Below are 24,179 nucleotides of genomic sequence, written 5' to 3' on the forward strand. Positions count from 1 at the left end.
CTGCAGTGATCTTCTCGTACACGACAAACATGAGGGCAGCTGTCAGCACTGTCTGCAGCAGCTTGGCCTCCAGGCCTTTGTACAAACCGAGAACACCATTCCTCCTGTAATAAAGAGGACAAATGTGTATGAGTGACTGTCTATTGTAATATCCTCACTGGGTTTTTCTCACCGTGTCAGTGAATGTGTGTGTGTGGTTTTGTTTGTAGCTGCACTCACTTGATTCTGTCCATGAGCAGGGAGAAGATGTTTGAGAGGCTTCCAATCACACCACCCTTGCCGTCACCTCTGTACTGACCGAACTGATGAAAAACATACAGCAGGTTGTCTTATTTCACTGAGATTTAATTTATTTTACCTAATCTGAATTAGGTATCAGATTAGGTATCAGATCAGATTACTTCACAAAAGTGAACTTTGATATAAGATGGTATTTACCCTCAGGATGGCCTGAACTGTCTGAAGAGGATATGTCGCAGTGGTAGCAATGGCCTTGGCAATGGCTCCAATGAGAAAGATCTCTGCTGAGGATATCTGTGGCAGGAGACAAAGATTTAATTCACTCATAACAAGTAGACTGTGACTATTTGATTGATGAAAGTTACCCAATAAAAAACGATATTGAAACATGAAATGGGCTTTCACGAAGAAAACTGACGTTTTACACAAACCAGCACCATCAAATTTGACTGACTTGTCATGTGACATTTTTTGATTTTTCACTCTGTTGTTCTCTCCAACTTTCTTTAAGTGAGATCCTCCTTGATCATAGCCTTTGTGGCAAGGAAGAATGTTCTGCAGATGAGGCTGATCTACTTTGGTAATGTACCACTCAACACAACAACATCTCTTCTGTGTGCTCTCACCTTCCTCCCTCCCTTGCCTGCCTTCCTCTTCATGGCCTCATAAAACATGAACTGTACAGCCGGGTTGAGGACGAGGATGAGAGAGGGCAGGGTGCCGTTCCACAGAGTTCCCACGCCCTCATTGGCTATGATCTGTGAGAAAGCATCTGACGGGGGAAATCCAAACACAGCAGGGTTTAAAAACTGCACAGTGACAGAATAAACATGTCTGAACTGTTAAATTATAGTACAGATATATATATATATATATATATATATATGTCACACACCAAATATGCCCTTATAATGGGTCTGCTGGAGGTCTTCGTTTCTGAACTTTACCCCCTGCAGCTTCAGGCGAGTGTTGACCACCCACATGGGAGTGGTCAGGACCACATTCACCACCCCTGCATGAACAACAGATAGTTAGCCTTCTTCAGTCATTTTTAAAGCTACCCTGTGGAGTTTCTGACCTCTACTAGCACTATGGAAATGTTTTTTGGGGGGGGCATGGTCCCCATTTTGTGACACAATTCCTACCAATGGTTTTACATTATTCCACTGATCGTGTACCCATGGCAGTAAAAGCAGTTACTAAGTAAATGGATGTACACACTTAGTTTTTTCTGTTTCTTATCATTGTAAACTCAACATCTCTGAGTTTAACTAAAAAATAATTGACAGACTTATCGCTAACGGACATTATTGTTAGTTGCAGCCCTAGTGTAACCAACAATAGTTTAAGATGCTTTTAAAAAATTGTCTTTACAAATGTGTATGAGGAATAAATGCATTCATCTTTTCTTAGCCTCAGGGATACATACAATGAATTTTGTGAGAAAAACTGAATCCAAACATAACTTGTCTGTTTATAGGAAGTATAAGTTCACAGGGCAGCTTTAAATACTTTCAGTCAACAAACCGGCCATCAAGTCATTAATGAATTAATTTTAGTGTACGTGTGTTTACCTGCTACAACCCCCATGAGCAGGTCCTTGCCAGGTCTGGACTTTCCTGGACCAGAAGCCATCAGCTTCTTCAAGGAGTTGAAGGTGTAGAAGTAGACAAAGTTGGAGCAGCAGAGGCTGGAGATGACTGGGAACCACCCTGTACAGGGACTGACTGGGAGAAGAGGTGGAGAGTCAGTTGAACAGTGAGTGTTCGGTCATGGGGCCACATCATAGGCCTAAACAATGAGTGAGCCGGTTTAGATTATTTTCATTTGATTAATCTGCTGATTATTTTCTTGACTAAACCTTTGGTCTAATAATGTCAGACAACAGAGAAGCAGGAAAGAGAATCTTTGATTCAAAAATGACTTAAATTGTTGCACCTGTTGATAAAGTAATTGTAAGTTGACTGTTTCAGCTCTAGCTTAGATAGATTTTACTCACTGTAATTGTCTGCTGCAATTACTTTACAATCTACTTTACTCAGCTGTTCAAATCAGCTCAAGATGACTGGATTATAAGGATTGTTATGGTGTAACTTGTGTGTCACATAACTATACTTACAGGCCTTCTTCCTTTGCTATCTCAGCCAAGGATGACGGGGGTGGATTTAGACTTTCGTTTCTCATCCACTGTTAAACAAGGTGAGAAAAAGTGGCACAAGTCAGTGAACGAGTTGTCTGAACTGTTGTGATGTTAAACTTGGATGAATAATCCTGGTGATGGCCTCAGAGTTATCTCAGCTGGAGAAACTATGAGTAAGAAGGAGGTTTTGGAGGGTGTTACCAGACAGGGAGGGTCTCAAGAGAGTGGGAAATAAGTAAGTTATGTAAATAAATTTACTTAATCTAAGATCTAAGAGCTCAACATTAACAGATAAGAAAACAGAAACAGAAATCGATATTGACCAAACTAGAGATATTTAGTTTGCTGTCATTAAACTACTAAGGAAACCTGAAAATATTCATGTTTGAACCCAGAGAATTTTGATGTATTTTCCTTTAAAAAAAGTTTCTCAAATGTTGATCAACTGTCTAATCACCTCAGCTCTACACAATGTATACATAAATCTAAATTTAAAAAAATGCACATAGGCCAGGTGTAGACAGGTAATTGTTGAGCTGTTTTCTAAAAGTGTCCATGAGTAGGACTCATAAAGACAATATCTTGGTATCTCTGCTTGATCGTCTTTGACCAGCTACTCCTTTACATTTCTGGTCTGCTGAGTTACTCCATAATGAAGTAAACTATCACACTTAACTCATTCAACCTTGTTTTGAGTTGCTGCTATCAGGTAACCTCTGTCCAAGATGATAAGACCTCCTCCAACTCACCCTGCAGTCTGCTTTTGGCCGTGTCAAGAGGAAAGAAGACGGTCATAGCCGTCACACTCCCCTAAAAGACAAACCATTATAATGTTACTGGCAGTGACAACTAGAAATACCAAACAACGTGACAAAAAGGCTCAGTGACTGCCCTTAAACTGCTAAGACCAGGCTCAGCCGCACGCTTCATACAAAATAATGACACTTTTATCCTCTACTTACCATTGCACCTGCCACAGCATGAACCAGTGTCTCGTAAGACAGCAGGCCGACAGCCGAGCCACCGTTGTCCGACATCTCTGTATCCACTCCCCGGTCACAACACACAGACACGCGGGCGCGCTCTAGACGCCGGAAAGTAAACCGCGGAGCGACCCGAGGAGAGCTAGTCGGTGGTCGGTCCGGTTTTTCCAGCTGTGGAAATCGTTGGGGAGTTAAGTAAATTTTAACAGCTACAACCCCATGTTGTTTGCCAAGACCAGAGGCAGCCAGGAAGAGAGAGCGGTGTAAGGGGAAAAACTGCAGAGCAATGTTTCCTCCCAGTCTCCATTCATTGGTGGGAGCCGGGTTGATTCTTCTTCGGCTGTAACTTTTGGACTCTTCTTCCTCTATTAGTGTTTAACAAGCCACAAAGACGCACTACAACCGCCTGCTGGAGTGGAGGGTGGAGCAGGGTTTAAAAATAACAGAAATAACTTTTAAAAAAAACAAAAAAATCTTGGATTTTGTAAACATAAAGTTATGTACATACAAATCTCTGTATAGTGTATATATAAAATTGTTAATAATAAAATACCACACTATGTGCATAACAAAAGTTTTCACTGCCATCTTTTTTTAACCAGTGGTGAAAAATAACTAAAGTACATTTAATGAAGTACTATATACATATATAAGTACAATTTTGAGGTATTTATATATAGTATTTCAATTATAGCTTATTTCTGCTTCTACTAAATTTAAAATTAGCAGCTGTTTTGATAGGTGATTAACTTTCAACATTTTTTTGTTTCTGACTCTCAAATCTGTTTTTCTTCGTCTTAAATTGTAGAACAGTAAATCATATAGAGGTTTTCGGACTGTTTTTAGAACAGAACAAAATATCTGAAGACATCACTATGAGTAATTGTGATGGGCATCTGTCACATTTGACAAACCAAATACTACAATCTTGATTCATTAGCTGTTCTTTTTGTATGTAAATTCTCAGTCTGTAAAGTAATTAGTGGTAAAATAAATGTAAGTGGAGTAGAAAGTGCAATATTTCCCTCTGAAGTATAGTGGAGTAAAAGTACTATAAAGTAACAAAAATTTTGTCAAAAGTTTACCTTAATATACTTGAGTAAATGTGCTTTTGTGAATCTCACGTTTCATAATTAAGCTGTGTCTTCTGAGGTAATGCTGCAGCTGACGACAGTGGAATGGACTTTGCTTTTGTTTTATGGCTCTGAGCTGCTGATATGTTGACGCCCAGTGATCACTTTGTTTGCTCGGGTCTGCTGTCGCCTCAGTCTGTGCATCTGACGGGTGGATTTGGTTGAACCTTTTCTGCTCCTTTAAGAAATGTCTAGGTACCACAAAGCAGCGATTGATGGCAATTTGGACCTGCTGAAGGAGGCCACAAGGAAAGACCTGAACACTAAGGATGAAGATGGCATGACTCCCACCTTACTGGCTGCTTTCCATGGACGTATTGATGCTCTTCAGCTCATATGCAGCAGAGAGTAAGCATGATACACTCCTCGCTATTATCTGTGTTTCATCTCACGTAGCCTACCCAGAGACTCAAATAACCTGTGGCCATAGCAAGTTATTTCTTCTTTCTTTCATCTTCCTGTTTTGATGTTCTAAATTAAGTATGTCAGATATTTTTGGCCATATTGTTACACTGAGACATGCAAATATAAACATTTCAAACTAATTTCTATTGTAATATTTCTTGTATAATTCCTTAAAAATAAACCAAATTATGATTGGCAGAAGAACCATAAATAGTGTTCACTGAGCAAAGGTTAACATTATCATACAGTGAATTTTATGGTTGGATATTAGTAGGTTAAATGCTCTTTTTTATACTGAACATCAGTTGTTAGACTTCAACTGGGTTTAACAACACATGCTGGTGTTCACGTTATCCACTACACCCTAATGAGCTAAAACTTAATTCCCCTCTTTAAAACTAGTCTCTCCCATGAGGCGGGCCAAATGTTTAATCAGCCAAAGCCATCCTGTGAAACAAAAGAGGCCTTTATCCATCCCCACCACCCCCACCTCCATCCCTCATTCAATACAACAAAAGACAGGCTAAAATCTAGCACAACATTCTTACTGAGAAATGAGGTTCAGAAAAGATAATGCACATCTCAGCTACGTGGCCAGAATTAACTGAAACATTTCCGCTTTGGTCATTACCAGTATGAGCTGGGATTTATGGCAACGACTTGCAGTTTTATAGCAATCAAGCCTTTTATGGCTGTGGCAATGAGGCACAGCACAGGAGGACTTTACATCTTAATAGTTTACCAATTATCTTGAACTGCATTTAGTATTATCTTGTTATATGTTGTAAGTATGTTGGACTTTTCTTGCCATACATTTAAAGGAATGGTTCGACATTTTGAGAAAGTATTTACCTTGCCAAGAGTTAGATGAGAAGATTGATACCACTCTCATGACTATAAACATGCAGCAGGAGCTGGAAGCTGGTTAGCTTAGCTTAGCATAAAGAAACAGCTAGCCTCTCTCTGCCTGAAACTAACAAAATCCAACTACCAGCAGAGGTGCTGGTAGTTGGATGTTTTAACTTTTGGACAGAGGCAGACTAGCCATTTCCCTGTTTCCAGTGTTTATTTTAAGCTAAGCTAACTGATTGCTGGATCCAGTTTCATATTTACCATGTACATGTAAGAGTGGTCAAGATCTTCATCTCACCTTTCAGCAAGAAAGAGAAACAGGTTCTTTCTCAAAATGTTGAACTATAACCAGCAAATGGAGCCACAACTTAACTAACAAAAACAAGGGATAAAGTTTTGGTAGCCATTATTTGACATGATAAGTTGACCGAGTGAAGAATTTTGTACATTTTGTACATCAACTACAGATACTCCCTTTTAAATGTAAATCTTTTTATAAAATATATATATTTATCAAAATCCAGACATAAAAACTGATATTAGAAAAAGCTTTGGGACTTACACATTTTTGAGCTGACTAGAGATTAAATCAACAGGCGATTGAGAGTGGCAAAACAAAGATGAAAAAAGTTGCAGACTGTTACTTTAAATCAAATGTCTCTTTTGTGCCATACAGAGGGGACCCAAACAAGTGTGACATCTGGGGAAACACACCATTGCATCATGCTGCAGCTAATGGCCACATGCACATCCTCAGCTTTCTGGTCAACTTCGGTGCCAACCTTTTCGCACTGGACAATGACTTCCACACAGCTATGGACGTTGCCGCCTCTCGTGACCAAATGGAATGTGTGCGCTTCTTAGATGCTGCTGCATCGCAGCAGACCAACCAAAATCCCAAGAAGGTCGCCAATCTAAAGAAGGAGGCTATCAAGGAAGCAGAAAAACATGTGAAACTCTGTGAGAAGGTGAAGAAGAAACACCAGAAAGAGATGGATAAAATACACCGCGGGGCAAGCAACACTAGGTCTGTTTCGGAGGCCAGCATGGCACTTAACAGTGGTACCATTACTGGTGTCAATGAGCAGTTCTCCAAGATTATTGCTCCTAATAAATCCGGCTCTCTTACAGCCAGGGTTAAAGGCACCCTCCAGGGGAAGCTTGGGAAGAAAGATAAAGGCACGCTGCAGAGTTCAGGAAGAGATGGGAACGTTATTTTCCTCAAGCAGGAAAATAGAACATCTGAGAAGCCAGAGTTTCTGGATGTCTTCAACGAGCAGGATGAAAACATGATAGAAGACAGAATGGGAGGGTATGACGATTATGATGACAATGATGAGCCAGGCCAAATAAAACAGTCCATCTTCAACAGGCCTGGTCTTGGTGGTCTGATTTTCATGGATAAGATGGGGCGGGAGCCAGAGGATGTTCCCAGTGGGAACATTGAAAACCTTGGCTACCTCATTCAAAACAAGCTGTTTGAGGCAGAGGATGATGTTGATGGCTTTGGGGGGACTGACGACAGCGACGTACCCTGGGATCAGGAAGATCTGGGCCTGGATGATAATGAAGATGAGGAAACCTCTCCTTTGGATACTTTCTTGTCTGCCATCTCTTTGCCAGAGTTTGCCCACGCATTCAACAGAGAACACCTGGACCTGGAGGCGCTCATGCTGTGCTCTGATGAAGACCTGAAAGGCATTCGCATCCAGCTCGGACCCAGGAAGAAGATCCTGGAGGCTGCTGCTCGCAGAAAGAGCGCACTGGAGAATCCTGGCATCATGATGGACAGCTGCTTGTGATTCAATAAAATGATATGATATGATTGAGCAAACTCTCTCTCCAAAAACATTACTCTTCTTTAAAGTGATCAAACTTACATAGTACTTTATCAGAGAAGGAAGAACATTGTGCACTGCTCCATTTATACACTGTTATCCATATAATAACCAATTACAAACTGCATGACAGGAGAGTCAGGACCTACAGTATCAATGAGAGGAAAATTGTTGTATTATATTATATTAAGGCAAAATAAAAAAGAAAAATCACAGATACCTGATTTTAAATTTCTATCACCATATAGACAAAAAAAGATGTTTTAATGTAGAACTGATGATTGTTTCTGTCCGTTAGATAATGGGTGATTTGTTTGTGGTGTCTTTTTTTTCTGATAATTATTTTAAAATATTAACATACAACATAATTGTCAAATAAATTTTTTTTTTGTAAAAAAGTGCAAAATAATGTCTCAAACAGTCTGTTATGCACATATGTGTGTCCACTTATTGATCAATCGTGATTGTTTTTCTCAGGGGTTTGTTCACCAGATGGCCAGAGACATGACTATCTCCTGGATGTGTAAATAGGCAGTTAATGTTAATTAGTAATAGTAAATTAATAGTATACTGTTAGTGTAGGACGTTTCTGGTCACTCAGTGCATTTGTTTTTAGACTATTCTGTGATGTGGGGGGGACACACTAACACCAGCATTCACAGAAAAGAATTAAACATCTTTATTAGAACCCAGCAATTTAAATTCACTAAACTGCATGACGCACACTACATTACAAAAATATACTCAACATGTTACATGTAGTAGAGACAATCATTCAAAACTTACAAAGTTTAATTACAAAAACACTGCTCACATATAGACATCTTTTTCACAGGTAACCTTTGAAAATATTCACAATTCGATTCTTTGGCTCACAGAGCATCTTTTGATAGATCGAAATGTTTACTTTCAGTTTTTAAAAATGTCATTCTCACAGCTAGCCACGCCCCAATAAATACATCACATAATAATGATACAAAAATACACTATGTTGGCTGGAGTAATCTTCACAGATTTGAGGTGCTCCGACATAAAAACAACACCCTTAACATGTTCACATCATACAGAGAGCGAGTTCATACTGCTGACTGAGTTGTCCATCACAGTTACTTCAGATCACCTGTCTCGACATTTCCTTTAATGCCGCGCCAAAGGAGGGATCCAAGTGAGTGAGACTGGTTCCATGATTTTAAAAGAATAAAAAGAAAACAAAACAAAAAACCCCCTACTTTTCGCCACCAGTAACAGCTCAAACAGAGCTGTGCCAAACCCAGGCAACACTTCTCAGTTTGCTGGTCTCCGCAGCTCTGAGCTTTGTAGTGCGTTGTCCCTGGAGAGGATGCAAATGATAACCAGGAATGGTTCCTCCATGATGTCCTGCTTCAGTTGTCATTTGGCGTCCCGGGACAGCTGCTCATGTGGATGTCCTTCCTCAGCTGTAGAGACACACAGCTGAGCCAGCTGCGACTGGTGGGCATCTCGCCAACTATCTCCCACGTGTCCGTCTCGTCACAGTACCTCTCGATAGTGTCATGATATCTGTGTGTAAAACGATCACAATTAAACTGTTGCAAATTCAACAACTGTTTCAAACAATAGTAATGTCTAAAAACTCAAGCCCAGATAGTTCCCGGGACATCAAGAAGTTCTAGCTGTGAAGCAGAGCATTTCTGGGGGCACAGGAACAAAATATTTCGTTCCTACTTTTGAAATGCAGGCAAGTTTCTAAAAAGGTTCTCCTGGGAAAAAAAAAGGATTAGAAGCCTATTGCATGTAAAAGCAACTTTTCTCAATAGCCCCTCACCTGTCCCAGCCTTCTTCTCCTCCCAGGACGTAGATCTTTCCATCCACCACAGCAGCACCGGGCCGGTAGCGTCGTTCTTTCATGGGAGCGCACATAGTCCACTGGTTGGTCTTGGGATTGTAGCACTCTACCTTATCCGTGTTCTCTGTCGATGCGTGCCATCCGCCTGGAAGAGGGAAAGAGAGACTCAGCGACAGAAAAGGCTATGTGTTTATTAGTGAGCACTGTGAATCTAGAAAAGGTTCAGGGCTGAAAATGTGTAATACCTATAACATAGATCCTTCCTTTCAGCGTGCAGGCTGCTGAACCAGAGCGAGCGATCTGCATCGGGGCAACCTCAGTCCATACTGCGGTTTTAGGGTTGTACACCTGGGCAAGGTCCGTGCCGTCACCGTCCTCTAGAACTGCGCCGCCTGCCAGGAAACAGAAAGTGGATATGTAAAAAAACAAAACAAAAAAACCCCATGTCTAATGTGTATAGTTTGCGTTTAATACCAGTAACGTAGAGCAGTCCGTCCAGGGCCACCACAGCAGGACTCGTGACGGCCATCTTGACAGACTCTGTGAACTGCCAGGAGTTGGTGTGGGGGTTGTAGCACTCCACAGAGTCCAGGCGAGACCGTCCCTCCCACCCTCCCACTGCATACACGAAGCCATCCAGCATCACCAGGCCTGAGAGGAGAGTAGAATGAGGGAAATTAATGAAGTGATAAATGATCACAACATTTTACAGAAATATGAGTCAACTGTGGGAACTTACTACTCCTGAATCTGTATCAGCCAGAACAACCAGCACTTAAAAAAATAATAATAATGGAGAATGCTTGTAGGACAAACAAAGATGTCCAGGCCCTCATTAGTATTTGGGGCGAGGAGGCCATTCAGAGGGAGCTGGCATCAGCATTTTGTTTTCCTCAGTATGTGGCTACGACACACAGCTAAATAGTGCGAGGAGAAATTAAAGAGATGAAACAACAAATAGAAAAAAATTGGGATTACAAAGTGTGCAGTGCAGCCAGTGAAAAACTACCAAGACGAGAGCCTGACGATAAGCTGTTGTATAAAGTCTTTTGTGGCTCCAGATGTAGCTGGGCAAAGTCGGATCAACTGTATTAGGGAATGTGACCTGAGTCAGCTTCAGTTGGGGCTGAAGACTACAAAGATTTGTAACTGAAAACAAGAAAATCAAAGCTGAAGTGCATGAATTGTGGGACAAGAGCAAGAGCTACAGTTGTGACAAAGCTGAATAAATGTATGGCAAAGTAAACTGGACTTTATTAAATGTCCTGATGCGGCAGCCTTACCTAACTCCGATCGAGCTACATTCATGGGGGCCATCTCCATCCAGGAGTCGAAGCAGGGGTCGTAGCGCCACATCTCCCTGCTGGCTGAACCGTCAGGAAACTCCCCTCCCGCCAAATACAGAGTCGAGTCTACACAGGGACAGGCGGAGGGAGGGAGAAGTGTCATGAGCACCGCATCCGAGCTTAATTGCTCATTTGAGAGGAGACTCAATATGGAGTCATTTATAAGTGAGCAGGAACAGACAGTGTATCCTCACCCGACACGACCAGCCCGTGTTTGCTCACGGCGAAGGGCAGGCAGGCCAGGTTCTTCCACTGATTTGTCACAGGATCGAAGCTCTCGACGCTGCGCAGCACCACCTTGTCGTCCTCCCCGCCAACTGTCACTATCACTTCAGCTGTCCCTGTTACCACGGCAACAGTGGGAGAGGAGAGGAACAGAGAGGAGTGAGCACAGTCATGCCCATGCAGGGCATGTTTACTTGACTATGAGTCCAAAACCCAAAGATATGTAGTTTAATATAATAGACCAAGAAAGTCAGCAAACATTTACATTAAAGAAGCTTTAACCAGAATTTTGGGCAATTTTCCTTTAAAAAAAAAAAAAATACTTAAATGATTAATTTATCATCAAAATAGTACCCCATAATAATGAGTTTAAATTTTAACTTTAAATTTTATAAACAAAATATGACTAAAAAGAGGTGTCAATAAATATTTGATGTATTACAGAGACACCAAGATACAAACATTTAAACTAGGAAATGCACAAGATTTAAATAGATGGACAGCCTCTACACATGATGAAGATGCCTGTGACATTTGGCTCTTCTTGTACGTGCAGGTGTGAAGTACGTTTACCAGTGGACCGGCGAGGCCTTGCTCTGGGGCAGTAGAGCTCTCCGCGGCGGTCCTTCAGCAGCAGGTAGTCCTTGGCCTCGGAGATGAGCCTCTGGCAAGCCTGGTTCTCCTTCACCACGTCCAGAGCCTCGATCACATCGTGGAGGTAGTAGGGGCTGATGAGAGGCAGGCGGATGTGCTCGAGGACCTTTGAGGAACGAACGAGGGGGGGGTGAGTAACTTAGACAGCTCATCTATATTGCAGCTACTGCACCTCTGATGTGATGTAACTTTTATCCAAAAGGAGAATTTTAAACTCACAACTCATCCTAGTAGAGCAAATTGGTGTCATTTGTTGTTGGAAAGCCAAAGGTACAGATGTCCTAATAACATCTGTATGATCCTGATCCTCTAATATAGAGTATCTGCTGATAGAGAGTCTACTCTAATATTATTCTCATAATCTGTCAGCAGCAGTGTCTGACAGCGGTGGCACGTAATCCTTGATTTATAGACGTCTTAAAGACTAACAGCTGCTGAGTAGAGGGCTCTTACATTGTAGCCCCCAAACACAAACAAAAACTACATCCACAACAAAAGCAGATGAGGTAGATAGATTCAAGAGAATCTGACCTTTTCAAAGCTCTGTTTGCGCGAGGGGCATTTATTCAACCACAACATGGAGGCCTCAAACACCATCTCCTCTTTGGACACATTGAGATGGTCACTGGCGAGGATTTCTGTCAGTTTGTCCACACACAGAGACAGGAACTCCTCCTGGGTGGGGGGTGGGGGGTGGGGGAGTAAAATTAGAGGAATAAGAAGATTTAATTAATAAAGTGTAACTGACAACTTACTCAACCTGTTTTCTAAACACACACACACAGTATCCATGGAAGTTAATCACTCATAGGCCTTGGTTTGGCTGCTGACAGGCAGATAGATTATCTCTGTTAAACCCCTTTCACACATGAAACCCACAACACTGACAGGCTCAGTTATCCTGTTTAGGTACCAGTGGATTGTTTTTAAACATTGGTTCTAACATCTCTTCATTCATTCAAATGTCTGACTGAACACTGAGCTGACTTTACACTGAGCAGCTCCTCTGGTGCAGTCAGGTGTGTGGGTCCATGCTGACAAAGACTTTGAATATAAAACGGTTTTGGTGGTTGCAGCTTCTCAGGTGTAAGAATCTGAAGCTTTTCAGTGAAATAACTGTCTTTGGACTGTCAATCGGACCAAACAAGCCATCTGAACACATCACTTTGGAAATTAGAGCAGGGACTTGAAACTATTTTGACATTTTATAGAAAATCAATAAAATTATTAATGAAGAAAACTATCAACAGATTAGTCTGGTCCATTTATACTGTGATATCTCTCTGTAATGGTTGTGGCTGTGTTAGCTCCAGGGTTTCCTTGAGGAAACTTGTATCCCATCTCAAGATTTGCTTATTTTTAAGACAGTGGACACACAAATGAAACAGCACTGTTGTCTGAATCAGCACCCTTGCTCTTTGAATCAGGGAAGACAACCTAAACTTCTATAAGCACTGTGGAAAACCCAGGCTCATTATGGAAAACGTTCATGTATTTAACTAAAATATAAATCTTAATGCAATACAAATGTTACTACGCCATGAAATAAGAGTTTATCCACCTCTGTTTGGTAGTCTCTGATATTACATTGGGACCCTGCTGCAACCACGTCAGACTACAATGATGATATATGGCTCCGTCGGCCTCTCACCTGCTGACAGACACTGGTGAAGTGCTCAAGGATGTAGTCCATGCTGCGTTTCTCCAGCACCTTACAGGAATGGGCCTCAGCGAAGCAGTGAATCCCCACACAGTTCATCTCGTCCATCTGACGCTCCATGAAGCGACAACAGGCCTCTCTGACGGCCATCACGTCCAGCAGGTTGGCTGCTGCCAGCAGAGCCTGGAAGAAATTCAACATGTGTTCAGCTCACATCTTAGCTTAAGGAAGAAAAAGAGAGGGAGAGGGTGGATACTTTACCTGCACATTTGCTTTAGAGATGTAGACCTCTGATGTGTAGGCGTAGCTCACCAGCATGCCAATCATCTGAGGCTCAACTCCATTGATGGCAACCCGCTCTTGTTTGGACTCTATCAGGTCAGTGGAGAACATTGCCTGAGGAGACAGCAGATGAACATGAGCTTGGACTCCTTGTGCCTGCCACTGACACAACTGCGAGGAAAGCCGCGTTTACCTGGAAGTAAGAGCTGAAAGAGGCCAGCACGATGCGGTGACAGGGGAACTCCTGTCCTCCACAGCACAGAGTCACATCACAGAAGGCGTTGTTGAGCCGCAGGCTGTTGAGGCCCTGCAGGACAGTGCTGGGGTGCCTGGCCTCCACGAACAGGTAGTCCTCGCTGCTCAGGGGGGTCGGAGGAGCGGGGGTCGCGGTGCTGGCGTCCTTCTGCACCTGGAAGGTGACGTCGACTATTTCAGCCATGTCTCACTTTTGCTAGGCAAGCCTGGGAATCAAAACAGAAGACAGTTAGGACAGTTTGGCGACTGACTTTCACGCCGGACAACGATCTGAACACTACCTGGTCATGTAATCCTCTGTAAATAATCTCTGACAAGATCTAATTTAAAGATGAAATTGGAAAAAGGCGCAGGAGAAGCAACAAGGCGAAGAGAGAGAGAGACAGTCTGAGATTGTCTATTAGCTCACTAATGAGGCTTAGCACAGATGGAGCGGTTTGGCGGCGCAAACGAGCCGTTTTCTACCGAGTCAGACTCATCAGTCGTTTCAGGCGGGAACATGCGATGCACAAACAGGTGAACTTAAACACTCGGCGGCTGTAACGGAGAAACGTGTTACCTGTTAGACATAATCGTGACTACTACAGTGCAATCACTCTCTCCCACATACACACACTTAAGCGTCAGACGTTAATGAGCTGCGGCCACCGGAAGCCCCTCCCACCACCGCAGCACAGGTCAAGATAGATCACCCCCTATAGTTCCTGCTTCGCTTTAGTTCTTATTTTATTTTATTTTATTCAGTAAATAACAGCAACATAGAGAGACAAGGTGGCTGAAACAGAAATAACATACATAACAGACTGGGAGAATGTCAGATAAAAAAAAAGTATTCAATTTGCAATCTATCTCTAATACTAAGAAACATGGTTGGACGTATGTTTTTATATAAGCGCACTGAAATCACAGAGGAAAAACAATTTGGGAAGCCTTATCTCGAAATTTCGGAATTATGAACAAATATCTCATTATTGTTAGTTACAAGATCCTGATCTTGTGATTATAAGTGTTAAAGTGGTAATCGGTAATCGCTATTTGGTTTAAGACTCAGGGAGACATCACTGAGTAATATGGATGGCATCATTGTCAGAAGAGTTTTTTGTCTGATATGGATATGCATATGACTATAAGCTTAAATGTAAATATAATTAGGTGGAATTTCTTTCAAATAAAGCATTTTCGAAAATGTTTCCTTAAGCATTAAACATCTTGACGTTTGTGGACAAATATAAACTTTTAGAAGAAGAAACAGGAAGTTTAATGTTGTTTTTGATTCAGTGAGTTACACTGTGGGCTGCAACTTGAGCCCTATTGTTTTAGACTATATTTATTGACATTTGGTAAAATTAAGTACGCCGAATTGGCTATCAACACTTCCTTTTTGCTGTGCACCATTGGATTTACTGACAACTAGGAATGAATTTCTTTGATACTGACAATATCTTAAAAACCAGATGAATCTCAGGCAAGTTCTGAAGCGTTCCAATTTCTGTTCAATTAGTCTACATTATCTTGTAGTTATTAGATAGTTTTAATTATAGCATAGATAGTAAGTCATGATTATGAATGTTTTTCTTTGTGAATGCATTGAAAAAAAGGACCCCTTGCTGCAGCTGAAACAGCTCATCTTGCAATCCTAAATCACCGTCATCTTTGCTCGGCTGCACGGTGCGGTGGATTGTGGGTGAGACGTCAGCCCGCCGCCATAACTGTCTTTCTCTACCGGCTGAAGGAGAGAGTCTAGAGCCATGAGAGGAATCCGGTCTCTGAACAGTCTCCCCGTGAGTCCTGGGATTTTTCTGTTCGGTCTGAGCTGTGTCACTGACGGGACCTAAACTCTGCTCGTTGTGGTTCTCCCACAGTTAGAAAATAAACCCGCTTCTACCCGTAGTTAGCGCGGTGGCTAGTTAGCTTGCTAGGTGGCTAGCTAATGCGGGTTTTACAAGTGTAAGGCTAGCTCGCATTGGTTTTACAGCCGAGTTAAGTAACACCATCTCCCTCATTCACATGACCTGAAAGTCAGATAAAATGTGGGCTTTAAATTCAGTGAGATAGCCTGCTCCTCGGGCTTAGCTTAGCCGCTTGTCGTAGCGTCTTGAGTTTCTGCTGAAGGTCATCTACGAACTCGTGTATCTCAAATTCCTCAACCCAGATGTCTTGAACAGCACTCCTGTTTAGGTCATAATTCGGTGACTGCCTGACATTTTACCGACACACGGTCACGGTAACTCCAGGGTTTGTTGATAGGACACATGCAGTGTGGTTGTGGCCTCAGTGTACTAAATTTGCACGGGTCATTTCAGGTCGCCCACCCCACCTCACTTTAAGATAGGCTGTCAGTGTCTGAACTTTGCCCTGCACTAGATGTAAATGAACATATAGGGCATAAAGACTAAGTCAAAGAATTGCTTAATCTTATTTTGGGTTATTTGCAAGTGAAATTGTCAAACAGCGTTTACCTTAGAGACGCTTAGAAAGTTGTCAGCTGTCGGACAGTATTTCAAGTCGTCGCTTTTGGCATGTGCCTTTGTTTAACTGACGTTTTACTGACAAAATGATTATTACTCAGTAATGATACATAGTCAGTAAATTAAACAACAAACAATCCAAATAATAGATAGTTGTAGCATTAGTTCACATGCCTTTAGTTTTTGGTTCAAGAGTAGGGCTACATCCAATTATTGTTGTCATTGTTGATTAATCTGTTGTTTATTTTCTCAATTAATTGTTTGATCTATAAAATGTCAGGGGATAGTAAAAAATGTCCATCCTAGTTTCTCAGAGTCTTAGGCAACATCTTCAGATGTCCTGTTTTGTCCGACCAATAGGCCAAACCCCAGATATATTCAGTTTAATATGATACAAAACAGAGAAAAGCAGTCAATCTTTATATTTACAGGAATGCACTGTCTACCAGAGACCTCTTGTCTGCAGTTGTATTGTCTGCAGTTGTATTGTCTGCAGTTGTTCCCAGGTCTATCAAACAGTCATTTCCTTTTCCTTATTTTATCCGAATCATCTTCAGAGGTTGGAATAGGTCCATTTATCCAGTAATATGTAAGTAAAATCAAGGATAAAAGAAACATAATGTAAACAAATGGGATTTTGTGTAACAAAACAAACACAATTTAGTGCTCTCCCATCCTGCTGATCATCTGGACGAATGGAAACCACTGATCTAGACATCACTCAAGCATGCATTTACTGATTAGGCAGTTGACAGGAGTCATGAAACATCAGAGGTCTTGTTAATCTTTGTGGGGTTAAGATCTGTCCAGTTAAATGTCAGCCTGCTTATGAGGAGCACTCACACTCAAGCTTGTGAGTATAAGCATATACTTCTCCAACTGGCTATTTAATTAAAGCCTAATGTTAACACCACTTGAAGCTGTACCACTTTCTTATAGACTGTTGGATTGTTAGGGTTAAGTCAAGGATACTTGAAGTAGCTCAGCACTGTCTTGTTCTTTATGTCCATTACCCACAAAGAGGATGCTCTCAGAGGAAAAGTTGCTAAAGAAGTCATTGTCTCAAATCTGGTGTCACCTCTTCCCGTAGAAACGTTGCTATGCTGCCACCAGGAGGAGTGAAGCTCTGACTGAACCTCTCGCAGGCCTGAAACCCTCCACAGCTGCAGCTCCCCCTCAAAATGTCCAGGTAGGTGCTGCTCTTATCTACACATGAATACTTGTTCTAGGCTGTGATATAGAATCAACAAAGTTTAATCAGTAAAATGCAGCAGTTTGATTGTAAGTTTTCAATAACATATTTCCTTCCTGCTTCAGGTGTCCAAGCTCCCAAACGGACTGGTGATAGCATCACTGGAGAACTACTCCCCCTTGTCCAGCGTGGGTGTGTTTGTGAAAGCTGGGAGTCGCTATGAGACTCTGGAAAACCAGGGTGTCTCTCATGTGCTACGTCTGGCAGCAAACCTGGTAACTTGTGAATCTCTTGATTAAAGTGTAATACCTTCAGGAAGGAGTTATGTTCAGTCAGCTTTATGGTTCCTCACACTGTATTAAAGATGGCCCCTGACAAACTAGATAAAGTTACCACATTTAATTTACTGAATAATTAAGAACACAGGTTCAGTATACTGAATTTTTTGAAGCAGCGTCTCAGCCCATCATCCTGCCAGTTTACATTTCTTACATACCGTTTTTTTTTCTTTTGTAGACTACCAAGGGTGCATCTGCCTTTAAACTCTGTCGCAGTGTGGAAGCACTGGGGGGCAGCCTGAGGTCAGTGAGGATACTCTCTGCACATGCTCGTACCCTGTTTATCCCACTATAAATAAATAGGAGAATACCAGTGTAATCATAGCTGAACCAACTGCCTTTTGTTTACCTACAGTGTGACATCATCGCGTGAGACAATGGTCTACACTGCAGACTGTTTGAGAGATCATGCGTAAGTGCTCCCATCTTCATATCATCAAGTTATTTTAACTTTTTTATGTGCGTTTTAGTAAAAATCCTCTACGGTTGTGATGATGCCACAGTATGTCTTTACCACTGTTGTATCTTTGTGTCCAGAGAGTCATTATTGGAGTTTTTGGTCAACGTGACTTCAGCACAGGAGTTTCGGCCGTGGGAGGTAGACGACCTGACGTCCAGGGTGAAGATTGACAGGGCTCTTGCTCAGCAGTGTCCTCAGATAGGTCGGTATCAGGAGCAACTGTTCAGCTCCCAAACTTCCTGTATTTTCATTGTGGAAATCATGTCATGCAGAAATCGAGCAACGCTAAACCTATCTGACAAGCACGGGAAATGAATCTCTTGTTTGTTTGTGCTCCCAAATAAATAAAGCAGTAAACTATGAGCTGATGGTAACTGCAGAGCAGGCTGTTGATTCTCAGTGAGATCGGCTTGTTGCATTTAGTTAGTTAATGTTCGATGTTCAAATTAACAATAATGCCTAATGGAGATTTTAAAATGTCATTCAGCTCAGTCCCTTGTACCTCATTTAGAATTTGGGTCTCTTTTCCATTTCCTCCCGTAGGTGTAATCGAAAAGTTGCATGAAGCAGCGTACAAAGGCGCCCTGTCCAACTCTCTGTACTGCCCTGACTACATGGTTGGTCGTATCTCCCCTAAACAGGTATGCATCTTTGTTTTGTTCTTCTCTTAAATAAATAGTTAATTGTACGGTCTTGAAGGGAACTCTGCAACATTTCTTAGTCATTCTCTGGCTTCTCTGGGAGAATGATTGTAACTTAGTGATGTTAGCAAGTAATTTAAGATCAAGACCATTATTTGCTAGATTGTGCGTAGTTCTTACACACCTCTCCTCCTCCTCCTTATCCTTCTCCTGTAGCTGCAGTCATTTGTTGAAGAAAATTTCACCACTGGCAGAATGGCTCTTGTAGGACTAGGTGAGTGTCTCCTGGTGCTAACTAGTTTGGCTGTATCGCTTCATTGTTGTAGTTTTCCTTTCATACCAGGCTTGACGGGGCTCCATTTTACTAACACCTGGCTCTCTGACGTCATTATCAGTCTTGTTGAAGTGAATAAATTTTTTGCTTACACTGAAATGATCTGTTAAATTTGGCCTCTGCACAAAGACACAGATGTAAGTCAGTGCTGGTGTATGTGAAGAGGAGACCGGCAGTGTTACGTGCAGATTTTTGTGTATGTGATAACAAGTAACAAGTGTTGGCATGCCTGAATGACGATGCGTCACACTAATATGGCAGCTTCTATCTTGGGAATGTGTAGTATTTTTCCACTTGTTCCACTTCAGTTGCATGTTAATGTTGGTACTCTTTGATTTATGCGTCTAGGTGTGAAGCACTCCGTCCTGAGGCAGGTGGGCGAGGGGCTCCTGAGTGTCCGCAGCGGGGTGGGAGCTCCTGTGGCTAAAGCTGTGTACCGTGGAGGTAAAAACTGGTGTTTAAAAGTGGTAGAACACTCCTTTACGATTCACTGCTGCATTACTGTCATGACGGTGTTATGTGTGTGTAGGTGAGCTGCGAGATCAGAACAGTGACGACCTGGTCCATGCACTGATCGCCAACGAGGGAGGTGTGACAGGAAGTGCAGAGGCTAATGCCTTCAGCGTGCTGCAGAGGGTCCTGGGAGCTGGTCCACATGTAAAGAGGGGCTCCAACATCACCAGCAAACTGAGTCAGGGCATTGCCAAAGCTACCACACAGCCCTTTGATGTAAGTTAAAAAAAAAGAGTTCAAACTTTTATTTGGTATTCGTTTTTTTACTCTGGATTACTGTATAGTTCTAAATGCAGAGTTTTGTTGTCTAACCGTGTTGCTGCTGTCTTTAGGCCACAGCCTTCAATGCCTCATACTCTGACTCTGGCCTGTTTGGCGTCTACACCATTGCTCAAGCTGACTCTGCAGGAGAGGTGACTGCCAAACTCACTCCTTCCAAAACAAATGTAACAGCATTTAAAGTGTGCAAAGACACCAGAATCTGCATTTCACTGAACTTGTGCCTGTTTCCATCTCCTGTGCAGGTGATCAAAGCTGCCATTGCTCAAGTGAGAGGCGTGGCTGAGGGAAATGTGTCAGAGGCTGACATCACCAGAGCAAAGTGAGTCCACTGGGAAGAAGCAGTTTTATGCCAGGTGTTATTGGTTCAGTTTTCACCGAGCTGCTGCACTGAAAAACACTTCAGAAAAATATGTTCTGTTTGCACAGGAACCAGGTGAAGGCAGAGTACCTGATGTCACTAGAGAGCTCTGAGAGCCTGATGGAGGAGATTGGTGCTCAGGCTCTGACAACTGCAGCGTACCAGCCCCCTGACACTGTTCTCCAGAATATAGATGCTGTCACCCAGGACGATGTGATCAAGGTGAGTGCTTTCACTGTAGAGATGATGATAGGACAATTTTTCATCATTAACTTCTGACGTCAGAGCAATTTATTATGATGATCGTGGTGTTCATGTGGTTTCCCGAGTGCATATAAAGGTGTGTTTGTGAACAATGGGGCTGCAACCTTTTCAAAAAAGTCACGTTCAAACCGATGACCACTAACATGTAGCTGTAATATAAAATAAGTTACACAACTGACATTTGATTCATTTGCACTGCCTCTGCTGAATCATTTGACATCAGATTTTTAACGTTACTTGATGAAAGGCAGCAGACAGCTTTAACCTTTATCCACAATTTTTCCATCTAAAGGTGTGAAATTACTCCTGAGATGGTTTGGAGTCATATTATTCATTTATGGCTTGCTAGTTTTCTCAAATTTTCAGTAAAAAAGAGTCGAGTTGATTAAGAGGGCAAAAGGACATTTAATAGATCAGGCTGATAGTACATTTTACAAAGGGCACCTGCTGAAATACATGGCAGACTTTGTTGTTTTTATACACAAAGAAATTTGAATTGGTCAGATCAATAAAGATCAAATAATCATTTCTTGTCACATCAGTATTTCAAATATTGACTAACAAGTGACACTCCAAAAATAAATGCAGAGATAATTAAGGACATAAATATAGGAAGACTTACATACAGAAATGCAAAGTTATTGATTTATGCCTGCAAATGTATTTACTTATTTAATTGTATGTTCAAGGTAGCTAAAGATATTGTCATTTGTGATACTGTATTCACTGACTGATAATTCTCATCCAAAAAACTCAGCGAACTACAGAATGACCTCTCTCTCTGTCTTTTACAGGCTGCGAAAAAATTTGTAAATGGCAAGAAAACCATGGCAGCTAGTGGACACCTTGCTAATACACCATTTGTGGACGAAGTATGAAAATAAAGCATAAGGACCGTTGATTTTAACTTGGGCATGCTGTGCCTGGCTGCTTAAAAAGGAAAGAGGACCTCAAAGCCACAGCCTCCTGCAACAATTCATTTGATGTCACCAATCATTTGTAGTCTGCCTTGCAGTTATGTGTAAGCTCTAACATGGAGCCTGGAGAATCCTAATGCAATTCTTCTTTGGAGTTTTGTGTCAATTTAACTGTATATCTATGTAAATTAAAGTTATGACAGTACAGCTGTACAACTGGTTGTTTGCTTGAATTTGTATCTTGGAATGAATTTGGAGTTACTGGAGGTTGTAGTGTTGTGACAGAGGGGGTGGTCCTCCCCAGCCAGCAATCTTTTTTAGCATTTACAGTATTGTTCCACTCATCAACCAATAGGGGGACACATAAGCACAAACATGACTTAGCAGGGTGGTCTTGCAGGATTGAAAGTTTCCTTAAATGCATCAGTACTAGGATGTAAATATGAATTAAGCAAGACCATGGTGTAAAAGTACTCCATCACAAGTAAAAGTGCATTATGATGATGCTTAAGTAGTAAAACAAAAGTATCATCAGCTGAATCTAACATTATTGTATTTTACAGTGTTGGATTATGATTGTTACTGATGCAGAATTGCACTGAAAGAGAATACTAAGGTAAATATGCTTTGAAATGATTAGGTAACGATGATTAGATAATGATGACTAATTTCACATCTAGGTCGATCAGTCATTAAATATGAATATGCTTCATGTGAGTGCAATCTAATGTTAAAATATCTTCAAATTAGATTTTGGCACATGCAAACAATGCAGGACCCACCTTAATTTCCATTTTACTTTCATGGTGCAATATACTAAATTCACAATTAATCAGTTTATCAAATCGAACAACTTGTGTCCTGTTATTATCATCACTTAACGGGGTGTTGTAATGGTAGAAATAAGTGCAAGATTGTGGTCGTGTGGTTCCCTATGGTTTCATTACACACACACAGGTGTGGCTTTAACGGTGCACTCCTGTAGAATTTAAATGTGCTACTATACTATCTCAACATCAGTAACTCTGAGGTGCCAAACACAACGCAACAACAACTTTCCACAAAACACAGCATTTAAGAAAACATTTCATTTTTTTCAGACACCTAACAACATTTCACAAAACATTCTTTTTTGTTGTTGTTTTTTATGAATAATTTCTAAATTGATAGATTTTCTGGTTTGTCATGTTTTCCAAACATTTTTATTTTTTATGTTGTTGTTGTGTTTTGCACCTCGGGGCTCCAATAATCACTGACCCCTCCAGTTATTTGCCTCAAACAGGACGCCTCAGGACCGCATGACCCCCATTTTTTTTTTTTTTTTTTTACCATAATATCGCGAGGGCAGAAACGGCACCCCCGCCCCCTCCCTCCCCCTCGAACGTGAAGACACTGAGCTGTGTGTGTGTGTGTGTGTGTGTGTGTATATGTGTGTGTGTGTGTGAACGACGCTGCGTGGGGGTGTTCGCCTGATGTCATTTGGCAGAAAGGGAGGCTGAGCTAACGGTGGGCATACGGCTGGAAAGCATAACAATAACGTTACCGTCTCACCGTCCACACTGGGACCCGTACCGTCCCTTTTGGATTGAGATACGCAGCGTGAAAAACAGACTCCTATCCCCTCACCGTGGTGCGAAGAAGAGGAAAAAGAAGAGAAGAAGGAGGAGGTGAAGCTGGCTGGCTAACGGACTGAAAAGTACCAGATGCTATTCCAGCGGAGAAGCAGGACGAATAAGCGAGAGACGGTGATGGGTTCTCGTTTTCCTGACGGGTAACGTTAGACCTTCGCTTAAAAAACACGGATACCGTGAAGTGAGGGGGACTTGCTTTGCTTCTTCTGCACCTTCGTTTGTGTGACATTGTGTCTGAAATGCTAGCGCAGTCGCGGTCTCGGCCGTCGAGCAGCTTCTGGGCCGCAGCTCGGCACACCGAGCCCGAATCTGGGAAGTAGCTAAGCTAGCTCTCTGCTAGCCGCAGCTGTACCCGATGCTGCTGCTGCTGCGGCGGCTGCTGCTGCTAAACAGATCCGAAAGACAACACAAGCGGTTCAGAGACTCGGCGCTGAACGAGATATTGTTTAACCTTACTGGACTACAACGGGCGTTTGAGATGTGATGCTTTTGTGCGTCGTATTTGAGCCTTTTGTAGCTGGAGGCTCTCGCTTGCTTGAGGAGAAGGAGCTAACGTTGCTGCAAAATGCACAGCGGAACCACAACAGCGGGCTCCTGCTGAAGGGGGCGAGGTTAGACTGATAACAGCCCACCCTGTGTCTCTCAACACTCGGGGTCACATTTGGACAACGACCGCCACATTTCCCCCCGTTCCCTCGGTCATTCATCGCTTCATCAGCTGGCGATATGGATAAACTAACGATCATTTCAGGGTGCCTGTTCCTGGCAGCAGATATCTTTGCAATAGCCAGCATTGCAAACCCAGACTGGATCAACACTGGTGAATCAGCAGGTAAATGAAGCAGGCCACAACTGCCATTCACAACCACTGTTTTGTTTTGTTTTTTAGCAGGATTTCTTGCCTCTGTCCAATAAGCACTCTCCCCACAAAGCAGCAGATAAT

At 42.1% G+C, this 24,179-nt stretch overlaps 3 protein-coding genes and 1 pseudogene across 5 annotated transcripts; 2 read left to right on the plus strand and 2 right to left on the minus strand.

Moving 5' to 3' along the window:
• Positions 1 to 4: 4 nt before the first annotated feature.
• On the minus strand, positions 5 to 3,427 carry LOC108894939 (peroxisomal membrane protein PMP34-like; annotated as a pseudogene).
• Positions 3,428 to 4,590: 1,163 nt separating this feature from the next.
• LOC108894938 (ankyrin repeat and SAM domain-containing protein 4B) lies at positions 4,591 to 8,013 on the plus strand. The gene is made up of 2 exons (XM_018693587.2): positions 4,591 to 4,844; positions 6,430 to 8,013. Exons 1-2 carry the CDS (start codon positions 4,684 to 4,686, stop codon positions 7,553 to 7,555), a joined length of 1,287 nt encoding a protein of 428 aa, XP_018549103.1. The 5' UTR covers positions 4,591 to 4,683; the 3' UTR covers positions 7,556 to 8,013.
• Positions 8,014 to 8,313: 300 nt separating this feature from the next.
• LOC108894937 (kelch-like protein 20) lies at positions 8,314 to 14,511 on the minus strand. Of its 3 annotated transcripts, none has more exons than XM_018693584.2 (12): positions 14,398 to 14,511; positions 13,777 to 14,044; positions 13,563 to 13,697; positions 13,293 to 13,484; positions 12,173 to 12,316; positions 11,561 to 11,747; positions 10,957 to 11,103; positions 10,700 to 10,828; positions 9,891 to 10,067; positions 9,662 to 9,808; positions 9,396 to 9,561; positions 8,314 to 9,130 (listed from the first exon to the last, which is right to left on the minus strand). In XM_018693584.2, the coding sequence occupies exons 2-12, from the start codon at positions 14,020 to 14,022 to the stop codon at positions 8,974 to 8,976; spliced, it is 1,827 nt and encodes a 608-aa protein (XP_018549100.1). In that variant the 5' UTR covers positions 14,023 to 14,044; positions 14,398 to 14,511; the 3' UTR covers positions 8,314 to 8,973. The 3 variants fall into 3 exon arrangements, with proteins under 3 accessions (XP_018549100.1, XP_018549102.1, XP_018549101.1); XM_018693586.2 differs by lacking the exon at positions 14,398 to 14,511 and adding an exon at positions 14,248 to 14,365; XM_018693585.2 differs by lacking the exon at positions 14,398 to 14,511 and adding an exon at positions 14,120 to 14,251.
• A 972-nt stretch (positions 14,512 to 15,483) lies between these two features.
• Positions 15,484 to 21,821, plus strand: LOC108894940 (cytochrome b-c1 complex subunit 2, mitochondrial). The gene is made up of 14 exons (XM_018693589.2): positions 15,484 to 15,619; positions 17,397 to 17,495; positions 17,624 to 17,773; positions 18,015 to 18,079; positions 18,192 to 18,248; positions 18,374 to 18,498; positions 18,840 to 18,937; positions 19,154 to 19,211; positions 19,620 to 19,715; positions 19,801 to 20,000; positions 20,117 to 20,197; positions 20,309 to 20,385; positions 20,493 to 20,646; positions 21,483 to 21,821. The coding sequence occupies exons 1-14, from the start codon at positions 15,587 to 15,589 to the stop codon at positions 21,564 to 21,566; spliced, it is 1,377 nt and encodes a 458-aa protein (XP_018549105.1). The 5' UTR covers positions 15,484 to 15,586; the 3' UTR covers positions 21,567 to 21,821.
• The last annotated feature ends 2,358 nt before the right edge of the window (positions 21,822 to 24,179 follow it).

This window comes from Lates calcarifer, unplaced genomic scaffold, assembly GCF_001640805.2.
Source record: "Lates calcarifer isolate ASB-BC8 unplaced genomic scaffold, TLL_Latcal_v3 _unitig_390_quiver_1467, whole genome shotgun sequence".
NCBI classification, from domain to species: domain Eukaryota; kingdom Metazoa; phylum Chordata; class Actinopteri; family Centropomidae; genus Lates; species Lates calcarifer.

What these genes read in the sequence shown, in the direction of transcription:
- LOC108894938 (XM_018693587.2), top strand. Translation starts at nt 4,684, where the DNA reads ATGTCTAGGTACCACAAAGCAGCGATTGATGGCAATTTGGACCTGCTG. An exon ending in CAGCTCATATGCAGCAGAGA is followed by an intron (nt 4,845 to 6,429) that starts GTAAGCATGATA and finishes TGTGCCATACAG; the next exon opens with AGGGGACCCAAACAAGTGTG.
- LOC108894937 (XM_018693584.2), bottom strand. Translation starts at nt 14,022, where the DNA reads ATGGCTGAAATAGTCGACGTCACCTTCCAGGTGCAGAAGGACGCCAGC. An exon ending in TCACCAGTGTCTGTCAGCAG is followed by an intron (nt 12,317 to 13,292) that starts GTGAGAGGCCGA and finishes CCCCCCACCCAG; the next exon opens with GAGGAGTTCCTGTCTCTGTG. An exon ending in AGGAAGGATCTATGTTATAG is followed by an intron (nt 9,562 to 9,661) that starts GTATTACACATT and finishes TCCCTCTTCCAG; the next exon opens with GCGGATGGCACGCATCGACA.
- LOC108894940 (XM_018693589.2), top strand. Translation starts at nt 15,587, where the DNA reads ATGAGAGGAATCCGGTCTCTGAACAGTCTCCCC. An exon ending in GTCGTATCTCCCCTAAACAG is followed by an intron (nt 18,938 to 19,153) that starts GTATGCATCTTT and finishes CTTCTCCTGTAG; the next exon opens with CTGCAGTCATTTGTTGAAGA. An exon ending in AATGGCTCTTGTAGGACTAG is followed by an intron (nt 19,212 to 19,619) that starts GTGAGTGTCTCC and finishes TTATGCGTCTAG; the next exon opens with GTGTGAAGCACTCCGTCCTG.